The sequence below is a fragment of the Salmo salar genome, chromosome ssa25 (assembly GCF_905237065.1).
Source record: "Salmo salar chromosome ssa25, Ssal_v3.1, whole genome shotgun sequence".
NCBI lineage: Eukaryota > Metazoa > Chordata > Actinopteri > Salmoniformes > Salmonidae > Salmo > Salmo salar.
In genome coordinates, this window is record NC_059466.1 from 30075320 (window position 1) to 30101229 (window position 25910).

General features: G+C 44.4%; 1 protein-coding gene across 1 annotated transcript in view; it reads right to left on the minus strand.

The window, feature by feature from the left end:
• Positions 1-25910, minus strand: part of LOC106586540 (ephrin type-A receptor 6) — a 256053-nt gene that overhangs the window by 150493 nt on the left and 79650 nt on the right. The window contains exons 3-5 of the mRNA XM_045707380.1: positions 17585-17713; positions 17208-17426; positions 16610-16925 (exon numbers count right to left, since the gene is read on the minus strand). Coding sequence (XP_045563336.1) covers positions 16610-16925; positions 17208-17426; positions 17585-17713 — 664 coding nt within the window. The remainder of the gene's footprint in view (positions 1-16609; positions 16926-17207; positions 17427-17584; positions 17714-25910) is intronic.

Genomic DNA, 25910 nt, shown 5'->3' on the forward strand with positions numbered 1-25910 from the left:
ACCAGGCCAACACAAAGAAATACACAACATAGATAGAGCATAGAAATACACAACATAGAACATAACCAAAACCCCGGAATACTCTAAACAAACACCCCTCTACATAAACACATATATCAACAAACCCCGAACCACATAAAACAAACACCCCCCTGCCACGTCCTGACCAAACTACAATAACAAATAACCTCTTTACTGGTCAGGACGTGACACCTCTAAGATTTTGCCTGTGCTTAGCTGTATTCCGTTTCTTTTTATTCCCAAAAACTCCCTAATCCTTGCCGATGACAAGCATACCTATAACATGATGCAGACACCACCTTGCTTGAAAATATAAAGAGTGGTACTCAGTGATATGTTGGATTTTCCCCAAACATAATGCTTTGTATTCAGGACAAAAAGTAAATTTCTTTGCCACATCTTTTGCAGTATTACTTAAGTGCCTTGTTGCAAACAGGATGCATGTTTTGGAATATTTGTATTCTGTACAGGCTTCCTTCTTTTCACTCTGCCATTTAGGCTAGTACTGTGGAATAACTACAATGTTGTTGATCCGTCCTCAGTTTTCTCCGATCGCAACCATTAAACTCTGTAACTGTTTTAAAATCTCCATTGGCCTCATGGTGAAATCCCTGAGCAGTTTCCTTCCTCTCCGGCAACTGAGTTAGGAAGGACTACTGTATCTTTGTAGTGACTGGGTGTATTGATACACCATCCAAAGCCTAATTAATAACTTCACCATGCTCAAAGGGATATTCAGTGTCTGCTTTTTTTTTAACAGATCTACCAATCGGCGCTATTCTTTGCGAGCCATTGAAAAACCTCCCTGCTCTTTGTGGTTGAATATGCGCTTACAATTCAGTACTTGATTGAGGGACTTTAAATATAATTGTATGTGTGGGGTACAGAGATGGGGTAGTAAATCAAAAATCATGTTAACCACTATTATTGAACACAGAATGAGTCCATGAACTTATGTGATTTGTTAAGAACAGTTTTACTCTGGAATTTATTTAAGCTTGCCATAACAATGGAGTGGAATACTTACTGACTCAAGACATTTCAGCTTTAAATTTTTTATTAATTTCGAAAATGTTCTACAAACAAAATTCCACTTTGACATTATGGGGTAAAATCTCAATTTAATACATTTTAAAATCAGGCTGTAACACAACAAAACATGGAAAAAGTAAAGGGGTATGAATACTTTCTGAAGGCACTGTATCTTGTTTAGTCTGTATTGGTCAAAGGCAATGCAGTAGCATGGGAGTGTGCAGTGCTTCTCAAATATACAATTTTATGCGTTCTTCGTATTCTCATCCTCACAAGAACATACTCAAAAGAACGAACTCAGAGAATGAGTGTGGAGCGCGGTAGTATGCATACTGAGAAACACCCTTTGTGGTCAGAAGAAGGTTCCGACTACGGTAAATAAGAGGCAATGTAGCTGTGTTGAGGTCAGGTGATGTGGGACTGAGGTATTATCGTCTACTCCCCCTGACGCTCTGCACTCCCCACAGCAGACCAGGCAGTGTGGAGGCTTAATAACTACTGTGTGACTGTTGGAACAATGAGCAGGCCCTCGTTTAGGGCTGACACAGCATCATAATCGCTACACATCACCAAGACTAATCCAACTGTGAAATCTACTACACAGAGAGGAAAAGAGGAAGGAAGGGATGGAGAGAGAAAGTGAGAGAGGGGGAAAGTATACTGTAGTTGTTCTAGGTGGAAACACAAAGGCATTTAATGCCAGAGAGAGAGAGATGAATGTGTAAGGATGTTTTAATTCAGGTAAGGTGCTGGAACATTAGCATAAACATGGTGTATCTCCTCTAGCCTTAATATAATGGATGAACAGAGTTTAAACCAGAGCCAGAGGGACCAGAGTAATGTGTCTCTGTCTTCTTCTTAGTAAACTCTTACTTGTGGGTCACATCAGGATAGCAGTCAACTGGGAACTCAGTAATTCCTCAGACAAGCAGGGCTCCCTGAAATGCCAGAGTCAGCGGGAACCCAGACAGACATAGTTTAAAGGGTACACTGTACACGACAGCAGAAACAGCAAAGGTGCTGCATTAGCAACATCTACAGGTAACCCTACTCTTAGATTTGACAAATAAATAGAAACAAAACAGAAGTTTCCGATATGGTCGTGGACGCCTATTATAGATGAATAAATTGTTCATGTCTGCAGTTTAACTTTTCTGGCACGCCAAGTTACAATAGACTATATAAAGAATTGGGGAAAGTTGGAAGAATAATTAATTTCTGGTGTTGTTCTGATCACAGCTGTAGTGTGATGTTGTCTGGCTGATTGCTGAGCAGCTGTGGATGCAGCTGTGAACCTCTCAGGCCTGCACCACAGATAAATCATCATCAGCTACTACTGAATGACAACCCCAAGCTGCATGGGCTGAGGACATCTGAACATTGAGTGGGTGAGAGACTGAGGGAAGATTTCATAATGGGACATATCCATGCGCTTCATAGAACAGAGATGTATTCAAAAGAACGTTGCTTCCAGAGGCAGTTTGGAACTTGGGGTCCCCTTCTGTGAGCTTGTGTGGCCTACCACTTCACGACTGTGTCGTAACAGCACTTACAGTTGACCGGGGTAGCTCTAGCAGGGCAGAAATTTGACGAACTGACTTGTTGTAAAGGTGGCATTCTATGACGGTGCCACATTGAAAGTCACTGTGCTCTTCAGTACGGCCATTCTACTGCCAATGTTTGTCTATGGAGATTGTACGGCTGTGTGCTCGATTTTATACACCTGTCAGCAACGGGTGTGGCTGAAATAGCTGAATCCACTAATTTGAAGGGGTGTCCACATACTTTTGTCTACATAGTACTTATTTAGTCTCTCACTGTAGCCCCTCTTTCCCCCGGTCTCTCCCCCCTCTTTCCCCCGGTCTCTCCCCCCTCTTTCCCCCGGTCTCTCCCCCCTCTCTCTAAGCCCCAGGTGGCTTTGACCTCTACCCCTCTCTCCCCCTGTCTCTGACCCAACCTCTCCCCCACTGACAGGTCCAGAGTCTGGCCAAGTATCAGTGACCTTTCCTCCCCCACACTAGGGCGTGCAGGTCGTGGCCTTTACAGCAGGTTAAGAACAGACAGGGAGAGAGAGAACTTTACAGCAGGTTAGGAACAGACAGGGGGAGAGAGAACTTTACAGCAGGTTAGGAACAGACAGGTAGAGAGAGAACTTTACAGCAGGTTAGGAACAGACAGGGAGAGAGAGAACTTTACAGCAGGTTAGGAACAGACAGGGAGAGAGAGAACTTTACAGCAGGTTAAGAACAGACAGGGAGAGAGAGAACTTTACAGCAGGTTAGGAACAGACAGGGAGAGAGAGAACTTTACAGCAGGTTAGGAACAGACAGGGAGAGAGAGAACTTTACAGCAGGTTAGGAACAGACAGGTAGAGAGAGAACTTTACAGCAGGTTAGGAACAGACAGGGAGAGAGAGAACTTTACAGCAGGTTAAGAACAGACAGGGAGAGAGAGAACTTTACAGCAGGTTAGGAACAGACAGGGAGAGAGAACTTTACAGCAGGTTAGGAACAGACAGGTAGAGAGAGGCCTTTACAGCAGGTTAGGAACAGACAGGGAGAAAGAGGGGCCTTTACAGCAGGTTAGGAACAGACAGGGGGAGAGAGGGGCCTTTACAGCAGGTTAGGAACAGACAGGGAGAAAGAGGGGCCTTTACAGCAGGTTAGGAACAGACAGGGGGAGAGGCCTTTACAGCAGGTTAGGAACAGACAGGGAGAAAGAGGGGCCTTTACAGCAGGTTAGGAACAGACAGGGAGAGGCCTTTACAGCAGGTTAGGAACAGACAGGGGGAGAGAGGCCTTTACAGCAGGTTAGGAACAGACAGGTAGAGAGAGGCCTTTACAGCAGGTTAGGAACAGACAGGGGGAGAGAGGGGCCTTTACAGCAGGTTAGGAACAGACAGGGGGAGAGAGGCCTTACAGCAGGTTAGGAACAGACAGGGGGAGAGGCCTTTACAGCAGGTTAGGAACAGACAGGTAGAGATGCCTTTACAGCAGGTTAGGAACAGACAGGTAGAGATGCCTTTACAGCAGGTTAGGAACAGACAGGGGGAGAGAGGCCTTACAGCAGGTTAGGAACAGACAGGGGGAGAGGCCTTTACAGCAGGTTAGGAACAGACAGGTAGAGATGCCTTTACAGCAGGTTAGGAACAGACAGGGGGAGAGGCCTTTACAGCAGGTTAGGAACAGACAGGTAGAGATGCCTTTACAGCAGGTTAGGAACAGACAGGGGGAGAGGCCTTTACAGCAGGTTAGGAACAGACAGGTAGAGATGCCTTTACAGCAGGTTAGGAACAGACAGGGGGAGAGGCCTTTACAGCAGGTTAGGAACAGACAGAGGGAGAGAGGGGAAGTACTTTATGGCAGAGAGGAATCATGTGGATATACAGTACCGTAAGAACATTATTTGAAATGTGTAAATACTAAGGCAGATTTTCTTCTGAGCGATAGATATAAACACTACTAAGCAGTGGCATAGCCCTCTACATGTTCTGTTAGTCACACCATGTCTCAGAGTAGTGCCAGGCAGTGATAACCCTGAGCCACCACCAGACAGACAGACAGACTGTCCAGGGATCAAACCCACGTCTGGCCAGCCTCAGCAGATGTAATCTCTGACAGCGTTGCCCTGTCCCCTGCCTCAGATCACAGCAGGAAATGGACCCCCTGACTATACTGCCCTATAAAGGCAAAGTGCAGTATCTACAGTATGTCAATTATTTTCTGACTTTAAATGATTTTTCTGTCCAGACAGACAGAAATGTTTGGTACTTCATGATATTCTGATTGTGTGGCTTGTTTGTCATCAGGAAACTAAATACCACATGAATCAGATATTACACCTGGCCATTACAACAGATCAAAGATTTTTGTAAGGCAGTATAACGTTACTGGCCCCACATACACATACATATGCATAAACACATAAAGCAGTGGGTTGGTAGCCAGGCAGACTTTAAAGAGGACATTTTATTTTTTACAACCAAATCTCTATTTTTGATGTAAATGACATGTTATCGAAGGGTCCAGACACCTTTTTTGTGATTTCACTTGTTTTTGAGAAACTTACCTCAAACAGCAAATCACTTACTTATCCTCATTGTGTAGTATGGGCCCCTGAAATATCATTAACAAAGGCCTAAATACACCCAAATACATCCTTTTAGAAACGGACACATTCTCAGTATAGTGATGCAGGTCTTTAGATGTTGTACTGTACACATGAAATTGTGTCATTCCAAACTTTATCCGCAACGTTATATTCCATTTTGGTGTGAATTGAGGGATACATCTCGGGCCATTCTACAGGTAGCTGCCAAAATAAATGAAACACTTGAGTAAATGAGGGATACAAAGTATACTGAAAACAGGGGGTGCTTTCACACAGGAAGTTCCAGACACATTTAGAATCTATGTCAAGGCCCATTGAAGCTGTTTTGGCTGCTTGTGGTGGCCCAGCACCCTATACTTGCACATCATCATCTGCACATCTATCACTCCAGTGTTAATTTTCTAAATTGTAATTACTTCGCCACTATGGCCTATTTATTGCCTTACCTCCTTACTCCATTTGCACACACTGTATATAGATTTTTCTATTTCTATTGACTGTACGTTTGTTTATCCCATGTGCAACTTTGTGTTGTTTTTGTCGCACTGCATTGCTTTATCTTGGCCAGGTTGCAGTTGTAAATGAGAACTTGTTGTCAACTGGCCTACCTGGTTAAATAAAGGTGAAATAAAATAAAATAAAAAATAAAAACTTTGAGCGCACGTTTACTGTGAACACTGAGGCTGCACTAGCTTTAAGTTAGTTTTAACAGTGGTCAAGTAGGCTACTGTGGATCATAATGTAGGCAGGGCTTGACATTAACCTGTTTATCCACTTGTCCTTCAGACAAGGAGGTGACTGAAAATGTTGTTTGATGCAAGAAACCACTTTACAAAATAAAATCCATCATTATTCCCATACCATTATTACAGAGAATCAGATAAATTATGCTACCCTCTGCCTATTGGCTACTTAGCTTATTCAAGCCCGTCTCAAAATACAACACTGCCCCTTTAAGACAAAAAAGCTATTTACCTGACTTCATTTTCAAAGATGTCTAGAAATGCAAATGTTTTGTACTCTTGTAGGAAGCAATCACTCCCCCATTGCTGACTACAGATGATCAATAACTGGGCTAATAACTCACTAACTAGCAAAGGATATGAACACATTTACAAATGTGCACACGTCGCTAAATGTAGCTCTCGCTTTGATCTCAAAACAAGCGCATTTCCTCACGACCGCTGATGCTGTAAAAACAGTCCAGTTCAAAGTGAATGGCACCGATCCATATATGGCAATCGTCTATTTGCATATAGGCCTACTGCAGCTCTGATTGGTTATGGCACACTGGTCTGTGTAGATTACGGGTCTGAGTGGTGCCTGTCAATGCAATAGAATTCTACTCAGATACCTTCTACAAAATCTCTTGCATAGTTAGTTTAGCAAACTAAGTCTTGCATAATTCGCTTTCTTTCGGTATGTTGCATTGAAAGTGGGTAATATTGTGTTGATTCGATCACAGTTCCCGCAGTAAAGGGAAAACTCTAGAAAGTTGAGCAAAGCTCAATCTTGTGCTTCTTTGCGCGGGCTGAGCGGCAGTCCCAGGGAGCTGTGCGCCCGCGTGCGGCTTAGTGGGAACATTGGTCTTGAGTAGCACAAAAGGGAATATAACGTTGCGGATGAAACAATGTCATTTATACAACATCTAAAGACCTATATCATCATACTGAGAGTTTTGACATTTCTAAAAGGATGTACAGTATTTGGGTGTTTTTGGAGCATTTTTTCAGGAACCCATACTACACAATGAGGAAGTGATTTGCTGTTTGGGGTACGTTTCTCAAAAACAAGTGAAAACATAAAAGTGTTCATACTCCTTGACCTTGTTCTGAAATTGATTCGATTGTTTTTTCCCTGATGAATATACACACAGTACCCCATAACGACAAAGCAATAACCGTTTTTTTAGAAGTGTTTGCAAATATACAGCACCAGTCAAAAGTTTGGACACACCTACTCATTGAAGGATTTTTCTTTATTTTACTATTTTCTACATTGTAGAATGATCGTAAAGACATCAGAACTATGAAAAAACAGATATAGAATCATGTAGTAACCAAAAAAGTGTTAAACAAAAAAATATATACATATTTCAGATTCTTCAAAGTAGCCACCCTTTGCCTTGACAGCTTTCCACACTCTTGGCATTCTCTCAAGCAGCTTCATGAGGAATGCTTTTCCAACAGTCTTGAAGGAGTTCCCACATATGTTGAGCACTTGTTGACTGCTTTTCCTACACTCTGGTTGGAGGTCGGATGATTGTGGAGGCCAGGTTATGTGATGCAGCACTCCATCACTCTCCTTGTTGGTCAAATAGCCCTTACACAGCCTGGAGGTGTGTTTGGGTCATTGTCCTGTTGAAAAACAAATGATAGTCCCACTAAGCGCAAAACAGATGGGATGGCGTATCGCTGCAGAATGCTGTGGTAGACATGCTGGTTAAGTGTGCCTTGAATTCTAAATAAATCACTGACAGTGTCACCAGGAAAGCACCCCCACACCATCACACCTCCTCCATGCTTCACGGTGGGAACTACATATGCGGAGATCATCCGTTCACCTACTCTGCGTCTCACAAAAACACGGCGGTTGGAAGAAAAAAAATCTACAATTTGGACTCATCATACCAAAGGACAGATTTCCACCAGTTTAATGTCCATTGCTCATGTTTCTTTGGCCCAAGCAAGTCTCTTCTTCTTATTGGTGTCCTTTAGCAGTGGTTTCTTTGCAGCAATCGACCATGAAGGCCTGATTCACGCAGTCTCCTCTGAACAGTTGATGTTGAGATGTGTCTGTTACGTGAACTCTGTGAGCATTTATTTGGGTTGCAATTTCTGAGGCTGGTAACTCTAATGAACTTATCCTCTGCAGCAGAGGTAACTCTGGGTCTTCTTTCCTGTGGCGGTCTTCTTGAGAGACAGTTTCATCATAGCACTTGATGGTTTTTGTGACTGCACTTGAAGAAACTTTCTTGACATTTTTCGGATTGACTGTCTTTCATGTCTTAAAGTAATGATGGACTGTCGTTTCTCTTTGCTTATTTGAGCTGTTGTTGCCATAATATGAACTTGGGCTTTTACCAAATAGGGCTATCTTCTGTATATCACCCCTACCTTGTCACAACACAACTAATTGTCTCAAACGCATTAAGGAAAGTTTATAAATATAACTTTTAACAAGGCACACCTTGTTACTTGAAATGCATTCCAGGTGACTACCTCATGAAGCTGGTTGAGAGAATGACAAGAGTGTACAAAGCTGTCATCAAGGCAAAGGGTGGCTACTTTGAAGAATCTCAAATCAAATCACAATATATTTTATATTTGAGATTCTTGAAAGTAGCCAGTCTTTGCCTTGATGACAGCTTTGCACACTCTTGGCATTCTCTCAGGTGTCCTCCAGACATGACGTTTGGCATTGAGGCCAAGGAGTTCAATCTTGGTTTCACCAGACCAGTTTTGGCAAACTCCAAGCAGGCTGTCATGTGCCTTTTACTGAGGATTGGCTTCCGTCTGGCCACTCTACCATAAAGGCCTGATTGGTGGAGTGCTGCAGAGATGCTTGTCCTTCTGGAAGGTTCTCCCATCTCCCAGCCCCATGGCCTTCCCTGTGGCTCAGTTGGTAGAGCATGGTGTTTGCAATGCCAGCATGGTGTGTGCAATTCCAGGGTTGTGGGTTCGATTCCCATGGGGGGTCAGTACAAAAAAATGTATGAAATGTATGCATTCACTACTGTAAGTCGCTCTGGATAAGAGCGTCTGCTAAATTACTAAAATGTAAATCTCCACAGAGGAACTATAGAGCTCTGTCAGATTTACCATTGGGTTCTTGGTCACCTCCCTGACAAAGGCCCTTCTCCCCTGTTTGGCCAGGTGGCCAGCTCTAGGAAAAGTTGTGGTGGTTCCAAATGTATTCCATATAAGAATGATGAAGGCCACTGTGTTCTTGGGGACCTTCAATGTGGCAGAATGTTTTTGGTACCCTTCCCCAGATTTGTGCCTCGACCCAATCCTGTCTCGGAGCTCTACGGACAATTCCTTCAACCTCATGGCTTAGTTTTTGCTCTGACATGCACTGTCAACTGTGAGACCTTTCCAAATCATGTCCAATCAATTGAATTTACCACAGGTGGACTCCAATCAAGTTGTAGAAACATCTCAAGGATGATCAATGGAAACAGGATGCACCTGAGCTCAATTTCGAGTCTCATAACAAAGGGTCTGTATACTTATGTAAATAAGGTATTTTTTAATATATTTTTGATACATTTGCAAAAATGTATAAAAAACGGTTTCACTTCGTCATTATGGAGTATTTTGTGTAGATTGATGAGAAAACATTTGTATTTTATCAATTTTAGAATAAGGCTGTAATGTAACAAAATGTGGAAAAAGTCAAGGGGTCTGAATACTTTCCGAATGCACTTTACATCAAAAATAGAGATCTGGTTTAAAAAAAATTAACTTGTCCTGTAGCCCTTTCCTGCAGTCAACAGACCAACAGCACCCTCTCTGGCCTCATGGGTGGAATCTTATTGATATTTTCCATAATTGTATTACTAACAAAGAATTCCAATGTAAATCCAGTGTTTGTACGTCTTTTGTTTTGTTATATTCAGTCTTCTGTGATGTATGTAAAGTGTAATATTGGGATGCAAACTCAAAATGTAATACATTTCAGTACAGGTGTCTTCTTTTTTTGAAGCCCATAACCATGTGCGTGAGGTGTAGACTTTTGTTTCAAAGTAGATTTGTTTAAGACTACCAAGAATCACTCTGTGTGACCCTGATTTGGCCCACTACAGTAAAATGTTAAAGCAGCTTCAGAAGACAGACAGACATATGGGTCTCCCTCCCCAGTGACAGCAGCATGACCACAGACAACAGAACTGACAAACAGCAGCACAGACAGCAACATGACCACTGAAAGCAGCACTGACAGACAACAGCATGACCACTGACAACAGCATGACCACTGACAACAGCATGACCACTGACAGCAGCATGAACACTGACAGCAGCATGACCACTGACAGCAGCATGAACACAGACAGCAGCATGACCACAGACAACAGCATGACCACTGACATCAGCATGACCACTGACAGCAGCATGACCACTGACATCAGCATGAACACTGACAGCAGCATGACCACTGACAGCAGCATGACCACTGACAGCAGCATGACCACTGACAGCAGCATGACCACAGACAGCAGCATGACCACAGATAACAGCACTGACAGACAGCAGCATGACCACAGACAACAGCATGAACACTGACAGCAGCATGACCACAGATAACAGCACTGACAGACAGCAGCATGACCACAGACAGCAGCATGACCACTGACAGACACCAGCATAACCACAGACAGCAGCATGACCACAGACAGCAGCATGAACACTGACAGCAGCATGAACACTGACAGCAGCATGACCACAGACAGCATCATGACCACAGACAGCATCATGACCACAGACAGCATCATGACCACTGACAGCAGCATGACCACTGACAGCAGCATGACCACAGACAGCAGCATGATCACTGACAGACACCAGCATAACCACAGACAGCAGCATGACCACAGACAGCAGCATGACCACAGACAGCAGCATGAACACTGACAGCAGCATGAACACTGACAGCAGCATGAACACTGACAGCAGCATGAACACTGACAGCAGCATAACCACAGACAGCAGCATAACCACAGACAGCAGCATGAACACTGACAGCAGCATGAACACTGACAGCAGCATGAACACTGACAGCAGCATGACCACTGACAGCAGCATGACCACTGACAGCAGCACTGACAGACAGCATCATGACCACTGACAGCAGCATGACCACTGACAGCAGCATGACCACTGACAGCAGCATGACCACTGACAGCAGCATGACCACAGACAGCAGCATGACCACAGATAACAGCACTGACAGACAGCAGCATGACCACAGACAACAGCATGAACACTGACAGCAGCATGACCACAGATAACAGCACTGACAGACAGCAGCATGACCACAGACAGCAGCATGACCACTGACAGACACCAGCATAACCACAGACAGCAGCATGACCACAGACAGCAGCATGAACACTGACAGCAGCATGAACACTGACAGCAGCATGACCACAGACAGCATCATGACCACAGACAGCATCATGACCACAGACAGCATCATGACCACTGACAGCAGCATGACCACTGACAGCAGCATGACCACAGACAGCAGCATGACCACAGACAGCAGCATGATAACCACAGACAGCAGCATGACCACAGACAGCAGCATGACCACAGACAGCAGCATGACCACTGACAGCAGCATGACCACAGACAGCAGCATGAACACTGACAGCAGCATAACCACAGACAGCAGCATAACCACAGACAGCAGCATGAACACTGACAGCAGCATGAACACTGACAGCAGCATGAACACTGACAGCAGCATGAACACTGACAGCAGCATGACCACTGACAGCAGCATGACCACTGACAGCAGCATGCCACAGACAGCAGCATGATACTGACAGACACCGCAGCAGCATGACCACTGACAGCAGCATCCCAGACAGCAGCATGACCACAGACAGCATCCTGACCACAGACAGCATCATGATCACTGACAGACACCAGCATAACCACAGACAGCAGCATGAACACTGACAGCAGCATAACCACAGACAGCAGCATGACCACAGACAGCATCATGACCACAGACAGCATCATGACCACAGACAGCATCATGACCACTGACAGCAGCATGACCACAGACAGCAGCATGACCACAGACAGCAGCATGATCACTGACAGCAGCATGACCACAGACAGCAGCATGAACACTGACAGCAGCATAACCACAGACAGCAGCATGACCACAGACAGCAGCATGACCACAGACAGCAGCATGACCACAGACAGCAGCATGACCACTGACAGCAGCACTGACAGACAGCATCATGACCACTGACAGCAGCATGACCACTGACAGCAGCATGACCACAGACAGCAGCATGATCACTGACAGACACCAGCATAACCACAGACACCAGCATGACCACAGACAGCAGCATGACCACAGACAGCAGCATGAACACTGACAGCAGCATGAACACAGACAGCAGCATGAACACTGACAGCAGCATGACCACAGACAGCAGCATGACCACAGACAGCAGCATGACCACAGACAGCAGCATGACCACAAACAGCAGCACTGACAGACAGCATCATGACCACTGACAGCAGCATCATGACCACTGACAGCAGCATGACCACTGACAGCAGCATAACCACAGACAGCAGCATGACCACTGACAGCAGCATGACCACTGACAGCAGCATGACCACAAACAGCAGCACTGACAGACAGCATCATGACCACTGACAGCAGCATGACCACAAACAGCAGCACTGACAGATAGCAGCATGACCACTGACAGCAGCATGACCACTGACAGCAGCATGAACACTGACAGCAGCATGACCACTGACAGCAGCATGAACACTGACAGCAGCATAACCACTGACAGACAGCAGCATGACCACTGACAGACACCAGCATGACCACTGACAGACACCAGCATGACCACAGACACCAGCATGACCACAGACAGCAGCATGACCACAGACAGCAGCATGAACACAGACAGCAGCATGACCACTGACAGCAGCACTGACAGACAGCAGCATGACCACAGACAGACAGCAGCATGGCCACTGACAGCAGCATAACCACTGACAGCAGCATAACCACAGACAGACAGCAGCATGGCCACTGACAGCAGCACTGACAGACAGCATCATGACCACAGACATAACCACAGACAGCAGCATGACCAATGACAGACAGCAGCATGACCAATGACAGACAGCAGCATGACCAATGACCAATGACAGACAGCAGCATGACCAATGACAGACAGCAGCATGACCAATGACAGACAGCAGCATGACCAATGACAGACAGCAGCATGACCAATGACAGACAGCAGCATGACCAATGACAGACAGCAGCGTGACCACAGACAGACAGCAGCATGACCATTGACAACAGCATAACTACAGACAGCAGCATGATCACTGACAGACAGCAGCATGGCCACAGACAGCAGCATGACCACTGACAGCAGCACTGACAGACAGCAGCTAGACCACAGACAGCAGCATAACCACAGACAGCAGCATGACCACAAACAGCAGCACTGACAGACAGCATCATGACCACTGACAGCAGCATAACCACAGACAGCAGCATAACCACTGACAGCAGCATGACCACTGACAGCAGCATGACCACTGACAGCAGCATGACCACAGACAGCAGCATGACCACAGACAGCAGCATGACCACAAACAGCAGCACTGACAGATAGCAGCATGACCACTGACAGCAGCATGACCACTGACAGCAGCATGACCACTGACAGCAGCATGAACACTGACAGCAGCATGACCACAGACAGCAGCATAAACACAGACAGCAGCATAACCACTGACAGACACCAGCATAACCACAGACAGCAGCATGACCACAGACAGCAGCATGAACACTGACAGCAGCATGAACACTGACAGCAGCATGAACACTGACAGCAGCATGACCACTGACAGCAGCATGACCACTGACAGACAGCAGCATGGCCACTGACAGCAGCATAACCACAGACAGACAGCAGCATGGCCACTGACAGCAGCACTGACAGACAGCATCATGACCACAGACCACAGCATAACCACAGACAGCAGCATGACCAATGACAGACAGCAGCATGACCAATGACCAATGACAGACAGCAGCATGACCAATGACAGACAGCAGCATGACCAATGACAGACAGCAGCATGACCAATGACAGACAGCAGCATGACCAATGACAGACAGCAGCGTGACCACAGACAGACAGCAGCATGACCACAGATAGCAGCATGGCCATTGACAACAGCATAACTACAGACAGCAGCATGATCACTGACAGACAGCAGCATGGCCACAGACAGCAGCATGACCACTGACAGCAGCACTGACAGACAGCAGCTAGACCACAGACCACAGACAGCAGCATAACCACAGACAGCAGCATGACCACTGACAGCAGCATAACCACTGACAGCAGCATAACCACTGACAGCAGCATAACCACAGACAGCAGCATAACCACAGACAGCAGCATAACCACAGACAGCAGCATGACCACAGACAGCAGCATGACCACAGACAGCAGCATGACCACAGACAGCAGCATGACCACAGACAGACAGCAGCATGACCACAGACAGACAGCAGCATGACCACTGACAGACAGCAGCATGACCACTGACAGACAGCAGCATGACCACTGACAGACAGCAGCATGACCACTGACAGACAGCAGCATGACCACTGACAGACAGCAGCATGACCACTGACAGCAGCATGACCACAGACAGCAGGCTGAGACTACAGACAGATTCCTAACACTGGTGACAGCTGGAGGTAGAGCTGTCTCGAAAAGGAGAACACCCCTCACTCTCGATCCACAAATTCCCAAACATAGTGTTTGTATAATACACTAATGCTCTTATGTGCAAAGAAAGAAAACCACAGGAGCAGCATATCATTTTTTGGGGCCCAGCACCAGTGGTGCGCATATCACAAACACTCTTTATCTGTGTTGTTATATTTCCCAGCCTCTGCCCTACCACAAATACATCATATCCCCTATCACACATACAAACACAGCCTCTCTCATATCACACACACATCTTCTCTCCCCTACTGGTCCACAGATCCAGCTGCAGCTTCAGTTAACAATCAGCAACACACAGCCAGAGCCCCTCACATTACATCTCATCTGAATGGCAGAGTGGGAGGGCTGCTACAAAGGAGAAGAGGAGGAGGAGAGGAGACAGGAGAGAAGAAGGGATGAAGGAGGGATGACAGGAGGTAGATAATGAAGGATAGGGGATGACATCTGGCTTTGTGAAGATGCATGGAGCTCTGCCTATCTGCACTGCACCTATACTGCAGAATGACAAATAAAAGAGAGGGATGGAGAGGGGGTGAGGAAGGGAAGGAAGGAAGGAGGGGTGAGGGAAGGAGATAGAGGGGGGACGAGGGAGTGAGGGAGGTGAGATTTAGAGAGAGAAACGGGATGGGAGAGAGGGAGAAAAGATGAGGGAGAAAGAGACCTATCTGGATCCAGGTCAGTGAATAAAGCAGCTGTGGTTGAAACACCTGACACTCTTCATTGTGTAGTCAGACACCTTGGCCCATACATAATCCATAAATAATCCCCCCTGCAGGCCAGGACTGGTGATATGTAGCCTACAGATGGGTCATTCCACCAATTCGGTGCCTTTTGAGAAGTGTAACTTGGTCCCAACATTTTTTGATTTCACCTAATTTTAAAATTGTCATAAAAAGCATGTGTTAAACTTAATAAAAAAAACATGTTTTCCATCTCAAGAGGTTAAATAAAAAATGACTATATTAAGTGCCAAATAAAGTAACAGGGTTGACCGTAACAGATTTCATCTTAACTCAGCCATACATCCCCCTGTGCCGGGGGAATGGAAGCTTGTTGTGTGCAATAGGGATGTGCAATTGAATAAAAAAAATGATAGAAATAGTTAAATAGTTCAAACTATTTTGGCCTGTCTATCTATGGGTAACAGGGTTGATATGCTCCGCTTGACCCACTCAGTATTCCAACAGTAAACACCAGCAAATGGCCAGCAAGAGTAGAACCAGCTCATCTGCTTTTACACTATGATTTGACTATTCAGTGTTGCTTTTGAAAAGAACATTTAAAAATGAATAGTTTCACAATATTCAAACGAGAGTTCAGTTCACGTAACAGGGTTGAACTTAAAATGAGGGACAGACTAATCAGACTATTAAATGAATCCCTAATCACATGAAATAAAAAATAATACTCAGAAATAACTTTGTCAAAGCAAAAAAATAACTAGGGCTTTACAATGAAATTTGGGGGTTAAGTAGATTAAAATAATTTATTCATATTAAAAATATGATTTATTGAATTCCTACATTAAAGGGCACTTCATTGAATATAACAGGCTTTTAAAAAAATCCATATTGGTGCACAATTAATACTTAAAAAAATATCAAAGGTACGCAAAAGGGACTAATTACATGGAACGACCCAAATACTGATTCTCTATCAAACCTCATGTTTACTGCTGGGCTGTATTCATATCATACAGGTTCAGGAGATGATTCAGATTAATACAAAGATATACCGTAAGTACATGTAAAGAGAGGGTTTGAAAGAGAGAGGGTGAGTGACTACTGAAATGGAGAGAGAGAATGAAAGGGAGGGAAAGACAAAGACGGAGAGGAAGAGAGAGCGAGAGAGTGAGTAGAGAGAGAAAGGTGGACAGATCCGGACAGATCCAGTCAGAACAGAAGTCATGTGACTCACCAAGACATGCCCCGTCCATCTCTTCATAGCCCAGGCTACAGACACACTTCCCCAAAGGCACCAGCCAGTCACCGTCGGCGCCGCAGTACAGTTTGGGAGTGTCCCTCTCCTCGGCATGCTCCACACACGCTCCCCTGACCTCCACCAGGGAGGAGGAATCGACCCGGGGCACGGTGTCAGGGAAGGAGGCCAGGTTCCTCAGGGTGAAGGGACACTTCTTATAGTACACCCTGACTGAGACCAGGGCGATGCATGCTCCAATGTCCTGGAACGCCAGGTAGAAACCCTTCCTGGAGATAGGACCCACTTCCCGTACCTATAGAAAACATTGTGGATCGATAAAGTTAATTGAATTGAACTTTATTAAATGGATGTTCACATGTATTTTGCAACAACATGTCCCTAGTATGCAGTGCCTAAACAATTGCCCCTTGTGGGATAAATCAAAGAACATGGGCAGCATTCGGTTTCTGCTCTCTTGCCAACTCCTTATGGAATTACCATGCCAAACAATAGGAGTCGGCAAGAGGGCAGAAACAGACTGGCACCCAGGCAATAAGTCACATATTATTGAATTGAGTTAATTGAGGTGATGGACCTCAGTGTTGAGCTTGAGGATGCGGTCTCCCAGGTCCATCTGGGTGAAGCTCTCGTCGGCTGCGATGGTGTCGATCTTGGTGTACTGGGTGGGTTTGAACTTGACCCCGTGGGACTCGTCTGTCTCATAGTAGAAGAGGTTGAAGGTCTCCTTGCAGGTCCCAGATACCCAGGGGATGGAGTTACAGTCTCTCAGAGTGAACCGCAGCTCCACGTACACCTTGCAAAAATAATAAACAAAGTAAAGTAGCTAATGTTTTATTCAAAGCCACTTACAGGAAATGCAGTTGGTTAATATGTGGCCCATGTGGGAATTGAACCTGCAACCCAGGTGTTACCAGCACCATGTTCCAACCCATTCTCAGAACCACTACACACCTTCTGTGCGGCCTGGCGGAAGATCCAATTGGAGCGTAGCCAGTTGTTCTGGTTGGGTTCCATCACGTGACACACCTGGAAGGTATGGATGGGACGGTTGTGTTCATCCATCTCTGTTATAGCATCCCACTGGAGAGGAGAGGAGGAGGGGAGGAGGAGGAAGAGAGGAGAGGAAGAAAACAAAAAAAAGGACTGTTAGTGAGCTGCTAAAGTACTCAAACCTATAGATACACTATACACTATATACAAAAGCATGTGGAGACCCCTTCAAATCAGTGGATTCGGCTATTTCAGCCAAACCCTTTGCTGACAGGTGTATAAAATCGAGCACCAAGCTATACAATCTATATAGACAAACATTGGCAGTAGAATGGCCTCACTGAAGAGCACAGTGACTTTCAACGTGGCACCGTCATAGGATGCCACCTTTACAACAAGTCAGGTAGTCAAATTTCTGCCCTGCTAGAGCTGCCCCGGTCAACTGTAAGTGCTGTTACTACACAGTCGTGAAGTGGTAGGCCACACAAGCTCACAGAACATAATGGTCTCGGGCTGTTTTTCATGGTTTGGGCTAGGCCCCTTAGTTCCAGTGAAAGGAAATCTTAAAGCTACAGCATACAATGCCATTCTAGATGATTCTGGGGGGAAGGCCCTATCCTGTTTCAAAATAACAATGCCCCTGTGCACAAAGCGAGGACCATACAGAAATGGTTTGTCAACATCGGTGTGAAAGAACTTGATTGGCCTGCACAAAGCCCTAACCTCAACCCAATGGAACACCTTTGGGATGAATTGGAACGCTGACAGCGAGCCAGGCCAAATCGCCCAACATCAATGCCTGACCTCACTAATTCTCTTGTGGCTGAATGGAAGCAAGTCCCTGCAGCAATGTTCCAACATCTAGTGGAAAGCCTTCCCAGAAGAGTGGAGGTTGTTATAGCATCAAAGGGGGGACCAACTCCATATTAATGCCCATGATTTTGGAATGAGATTTTCGACGAGAAGATGTCCACACACTGTTGGTCATCTAGTGTATATCGCTAAAAGCAGTCCAACATTACAAAATAAAAGAGAGAGGAACAGGACCGTTACTAAACAGTTCAAACCTTACTTGAACCCGTCACTAACCACCTGTACCCCACCTCTGTGACTCCCAGGTCAAGTGACAAGGGTGACAGCCCTGTAAGTGCTTCATGAGGTCAGCAGGTCACCTGCCTCTGTGTTGTTGGAATAGAAGTCTATTGGAGGTGTTTAGGCCCGACCTCTGGCTCTACCCTCTATTACACTGACACGCACACACAGAGAGGTTGTGTGTGTGTGACAGCTGTAGAGTGACCATGGACCATCTAACACCAAGCTCCCAGAATCAAATTACCTGCTGAGGAAAATGGTTTTAAATCAGCTCAACAACAACACAATAGCTGCCATCCAGTCTAGACACATCAACAACAATATGACTTTGACCTCTGAATGTACTTTGACCTCCACATACCCTTTGTCCTTGGGCAGTTCATCTTACTCAAAAGTGTTGCATTAAAATACGTAGTATTTGCAAGGAAAAGATAGTATATTGTCACTCCCAGCCCTGTCTCCTCAACCAACAAAATCCACAAAAGTGTCTAATGTCTAATAAATTAAAAACACAACAGTACCAAGTATAGAGAAGAACCCCCCTCCTTCTCTCCCCAACTCACTCACTCTGTCACCCCACCTCTCTTCTCCCTTTCCTTTCCAACTCTCCACATCTTTCCTCCCTCCTCTGATGTTTCTACCAGTCTAATTAACAAGTGGGAAGAACAGAAGCTCTTTATTAGCAAACAGACTATGGAAAGTTGGGGAAAGAAGATGCTAATTTGAGACAATTATTTCAGTGATAATAAGTAGTTTTGTACTTATCTAAACACTACCTACCAACAGGAGAACCGTAATCACGTCCTAATGTTTAGTTATACAGACTCATTATCCTTTTAACGACATGTTTTAATTCAATCTAAAAGACAACACATTTTAATCTATTTCTCCCTCAAGGCTTCACAGTAATAATAATGTAATTAAAACAAATTGATTTTGATTAAGTATTATATTGCCTAATATTGATCATGTGGTATTGTTTTGCTGTGAATTCTGAAAGGATCCCAACACATATCTCTCGGTTTGTGTCAGCCAGATTGTACATACAGGTGTCAAAATATCAAATATTATTTCACAACTAGAATTACACCAGTGATACAAATGGACTGACATGTCTTCGCACTTAACCCATCTAAATGTATTAGATCAAATAAAGAGATAGTCAGTAAGCATAAAAGCTGTGACACACTTCTTGATCATGCATTGGACTTTTCCTACACTGCCACAGTCAGGTATGAAAATGCTTTATATCCTGGCCAGTTGTATAGTGGGTGATCATTACAACACCCGAACAGGTACAGTAGCTACAGTGCCTTCAGAAAGTATTCATACCCCTTGACTTATTCCACAATTTGTTGTGTTACAGCCTGAATTCGAAAGGGATTCAATACATGTTTTCCTCACAATGAGAAAGTGAAAACGTTTTTAGAATTTTTTCACATTTATTGAAAATCTAAAACAGAAATATCTAATTTACATACAGTACCAGTCAAAAGTTTGGACACACCTACTCATTCCAGGGTCTTTCTTTATTTGTAATATTTTCTACATTGTAGAATAATAGTGAAGACATCAACACTATGAAATAACACATGGAATAATGTAGTAACCCAAAAAGTGTTAAACAAATATATATTTTTCAAAGTAGCCACAGTTTCCTTGATGACAGCTTTGCACACTCTTGGCATTCTCTCAACCAGCTTCATGAGGTAGTCACCTGGAATGCATTTCAATTATCAGGTGTGCCTTGTTAAAAGTTAATTAGTGGAATTTCTTTGCTTCAGTTGTGTTGTGACAAAGTAGGGGGTATACAGAAGATAGCCCTATTTGGTAAAAAAAACAAGTCCATATTGTCAAGAACAGCTCAAATAAGCAAAGAGAAACGACATTCCATCATTACTTTAAGACAGGAAGATCAGTCAATACGGAATATTTCAAGAACTTTGAAAGTTCCTTCAAGTGCAGTCGTAAAAACGATCAAACGCTATGATGAAACTGAATCTCATGAGGACCGCCACAGGAAAGAAGACCCAGAGTTACCTCTGCTGCAGAGGATAAGTTCATTAGAGTTACCAGCCTCAGAAATTGCAACCCAAATAAATGCTTCACAGAGTTCAAGTAACAGACACATCTCAACATCAACTGTTCAGAGGAGACTGTGTGAATCAGGCCTTCAAGGTCGAATTGCTGCAAAGAAACCACTACTAAAGGACACCAATAATAAGAAGAGACTTGATTGGGCCAACAAGCAATGGACATTAGACTAGTGGAAATCTGTCCTTTGGTATGATGAGGCCACATTTTTGATTTGTGGGTGTAGCGAAGCATTTCTCTACACCCGCAATAACATCTGCTAAACACGTGTATGTGACCAATAACATCTGCTAAACACGTGTATGTAACCAATAACCTCTGTTAAACACGTGTATGTGACCAATAACCTCTGCTAAACACGTGTATGTGACCAATAACATCTGTTAAACACGTGTATGTAACCAATAACATCTGCTAAACACGTGTATGTACCCAATAACATCTGCTAAACACGTGTATGTGACCTATAACATCTGCTAAACACGTGTATGTGACCAATAACATCTGTTAAACACGTGTATGTAACCAATAACATCTGTTAAACACGTGTATGTGACCAATAACATCTGTTAAACACGTGTATGTGACCAATAACATCTGTTAAACACGTGTATGTGACCAATAACATCTGCTAAATACGTGTATGTGACCAATAACATCTGTTAAACACGTGTATGTGACCAATAACATCTGTTAAACACGTGTATGTGACCAATAACATCTGCTAAACACGTGTATGTACCCAATAACATCTGCTAAACACGTGTATGTGACCAATAACATCTGCTAAACACGTGTATGTGACCAATAACATCTGCTAAACACGTGTATGTGACCAATAACATCTGTTAAACACGTGTATGTGACCAATAACATCTGCTAAACACGTGTATGTAACCAATAACATCTGCTAAACACGTGTATGTGACAAATAACACTTGATTTGATTTGACTGGGTGTATTGATATACCATCCAAAGTGTAATTAATAACTTCATCATGCTCAAAGGAATATTCAATGTCTACTTTTTAATTTTTACCCATCTACTGTACCAATAGGTGCCCTTCTTTGCGAGGCATTGGAAAAACTCTCTGGTCTTTGTGGTTGAATATGTGTTTAACATTCACTGCTCGACTGTAGGAACTTGTATGTGTGGGGTACAGAGATGAGGTAGTCATTCACAAATCATGTTAAACATTATTATTGCACAAAGAGGGAGTCCATGCAACTTATTATGTTACTTGTTAAGTACATTTTTACTCCTGAACTTATTTAGGCTTGTCATAACAAAGGGTTTGAATACTTACTGACTCAAGATATTTCAGTGTTTGATTTTTTATAACAAAATGTCTCATCTGAATTTAATCCATTTTAAATTCAAGCTGTAACACAACAAAATGTGGTAAAAAGTCAAGGGGTCTGAATACTTTCTGAAGGTACTGTAAATGTAGGTGTAACCTTATCAGTAGACTCCTGTATCAGCAGCCTACTTCATAAGGCCTCCTCATCCCACAAAGGTATCTCTTTAAAGACTTACATAAACTCCCTCTCTCCAGCTTAGAGAAACTAAAGGAGCTTGAGAGAGTTAGTCTCTGTAAGGCCAGAGATAGACACCCTGGGGTGGTCTTAGAATAGGGCTCTCTACAGAGACACCAGTCAGTGTGTGTGTGTGTGTGTGTGTGTGTGTGTGTGTGTGTGTGTGTGACTGGTTACACATTGATGGGGGATAGTGTGACATGGACTGAATGATGCTGAGGCCTGTGGTGGTGGTGTACATGAGTGTGTGTGTGCTTCATCCTGTCTGTCCTCTGGGTGGTACCCCTGCCATCTCTCAGTCACCCCAAAGCTGAGTTGAAGGAAGCATCAGGTCCCAGTGGCCCCTGCACAGCCCTCTATGGGGCCCCTGTCTCTCATAGCACAGCCCTTCCACACACAGAGCTTTGCTTTAAGAGGTCCTATGTGGCCCTCCACACTCAACCCTGACACCTCAGACTCAGTTCAGTATCTCAACACTGTGACTGGACCCAGTCAGGGGGGGAATGTTCACTTGAAACTTCAAACAAGCTACATTTATTTCCTTGTTTCTGGGTGATAAAACTTGATTTTGTCAGGCCAGGGAGCTGTGTTTGGGAGTGGACTGCTCAGAGCTCTTTTCAGCAGAGAGAGGGTAGACAGAGAAAAATTGCATCTGTAATGGAGTGTGTAGTTCCAGGAAATTGGGCTGTGTAGCTGTGTTATGAGACATAACCCTCAACAAGGGCCTGAGCACGGCCGGGTTGTGTGTCAACCTTGAGGCAGACAGACTATAACATGGATCCAATTAGCTATCAAAACACAGGCTGACTCAATACCTGTTAGATCTGTGAAAACACCTAATGCTCTGGCTAAAATCAACACAACGATGATGAAACCAAAGCGATGATGTGATGTGTCCACTGGCCGAGGGACAGAGATCGATAGAGAGGGAGAGGTAGAGATCTAGGGAGTGAGAGCGAGAGAGAGAGAGAGAGAAAGATGGCAGGTAAAGGGGAAGCCAGGGAGGCAGGGGGTGGATGTCAAATCCCATCAAAGAGATCCAAGAACTATGTGGGTATTCAGCGGTCTGCTGGTGTGTGTGTGTGTGTGTGTGTGTGTGTGTGTGTGTGTGTGTGCGCGTGTGTGATAAATGGTGACAGCGCTAAAGACAGGACCCCTGCGGACACAGTAACCTGTGAGGGATGAGACTAAAAGACCTTGTGCCAGACTGACCAGAGAAAGACAGAGGGAGAGAGAATATGAGAGAGAAAGAGGAAAGGAGAGTGATTTGTTTACAGCAGGAAACAGTGTGGCGAGAGATTACTATAGAGAGCCTATACACTGAGCTGGAACAGTAAAATAATACCCGAAACAGAAAATCTGAAGGAAATAGCTTTCCATCCTCCTTCCAGAGATGGAAAATAGCTTTCCATCTCTGTGCCCTGTACACATCTTTAAAAAATATCACAATCATATCAGTCCATCTCAGTCCATATACAGTCTGAAAAATACAAAAAGAGAAAGTGTTCAAAAACTAAGAAAGAGGCCACTCTGGCTAGTGCCTTCGGAAAGTATTCATCAATCTACACACAATACCCCATAATGGCAGATCAAAGAAAGGTTTTTAGACATTGTTGCTAATTTATAAAAAATGTAAAACTCAAATATTACATTTAAATAAATAGTCAGACCCTTTACTCAGTACTTTGTTGAAGCATCTTGGGCAGTGATTACAGCCGCAAGTCTTCTTGGATATGAAGCTACAATCTTAGCACACCTGTATTTGGGGACTTTCTCCCATTCTTCTCTGCAGATCCTGTCAAGCCCTGTCAGGTTGGATGGGGAGCGTTGCTGCACGTCTATTTTCAGGTCTCTTCAGGTCTCGATCAGGTTCATCCGGGCTCTGGCTAGGCCACTCAAGGACATTCAGAGACTTGTCCCGAAGCCACTCCTGTGTTGTCTTGGCTATGTGCTTAGGGTCGTTGTCCTGTTGGAAGGTGAACCTTCGCCCCAGTCTGAGGCCCTGAGCGCTCTGGAACAGGTTTTCATCAAGGATCTCTTCGTATTTTGCTCTGAAAAATATCCCCACAGCATGATACTGCCACCACCATGCTTCACCATAGGGATGGTGCCAGGTTTCCTCCAGACGTGACGCTTGGCATTCAGGCCAAAGAGTTCAATCTTGGTTTCATCAGACCAGAGAATCTTGTTTCTCATGGTCTGAGAGTCTTTAGGTGCCTTTGGCAAACTCCAAGCGGGCTGTCATGTGCCATTTACTGAGGAGTGGCTTCCGTCTAGCCACTCTACCATAAAGGCCTGATTGGTGGAGGGCTGCAGAGATGGTTGTCCTGCTGGAAGGTTCTTCCATCTCCACAAAGGAACTCTAGAACTCTGTCAGAGTGACCATCGGGTTCTTGGTCACCTCCCTGACCAAGGCCTTTCTCCCTGATTGCTCCGTTTTGCCGGGCGGCCAGTTCTAGGAAGAGACTTGGTGGTTCCAAACTTCTTCCATTTAAGAATGATGGAGGCCACTGTGTTCTTGGGGACCTTCAATGCTGTAGACATTTTTTGGTGCCCTTCCCCAGATCTGTGCCTCGACACAATCCTGTCTCAGAGCTCCAAGGACAATTCTTTCGACCTCATGGCTTGGTTTTAGCTCTGACATGCACTGTCAACTGTGGGACCTTATATAGACAGGTGTGTGCCTTTCCAAATCATGTCCAATCAATTGAATTTACCACAAGTGGACTCCAATCAAGTTGTAGAAACATCTCAAGGATGATCAATGGAAACAGGATGCAACTGAGCTCAATTTCGAGTCTCATAGCAAAGGGTCTGAATACTTATGTAAATAAGGTATTTCTGTTTTTTCTTTTTAATACATTTGCAAAAATATAAAAAAAATCGGATTTTGCTTTGTCATTATGGGGTAGTGTGGGTAGATAGCGGAAGATGTTTTGTTTACTTAATCGATTTTAGAATAAGGCTGTAAAGTAACAAAATGTGGAAAAAGTCTAGGGGTCTGAATACTTTCCGAAGGCACTGTAAGTCTCCAAGGTCTTAGTAAACATTGAAGAATGTTTAGTTTATCTCGTAGGTATGGTTAAATTGTTTTCTCCCTTTCAAATTAAGCAAAATGAGACTCTTAGGATATGCATAATATGTGTCCGAAAAGCAGAGAAAAAGATCAGGCCCTAAAGCCAGTCTTAACATACATAATTGAAAACTTCATTTCGTGAAGACTGGAGTATTGATTTCTTTGTGAGATTAAGCCCCATTCCAGCCCCTCACTGAAGAGTCAGTCCTTTACAGCCTTCTTCCAGCCTACTGCCCCAGGGATGAACTACTGCTTTTAAAGACACTGTAGTGTAGGTCTGACTGGGGCTCAGTGGGACTAGAGAGAACTACTATAGGTCTGACTGGGGCTCAGTGGGACTAGAGAGAACTACTATAGGTCTGACTGGGGCTCAGTGGGACTAGAGAGAACTACTATAGGTCTGACTGGGGCTCAGTGGGACTAGAGAGAACTACTATAGGTCTGACTGGGGCTCAGTGGGACTAGAGAGAACTACTATAGGTCTGACTG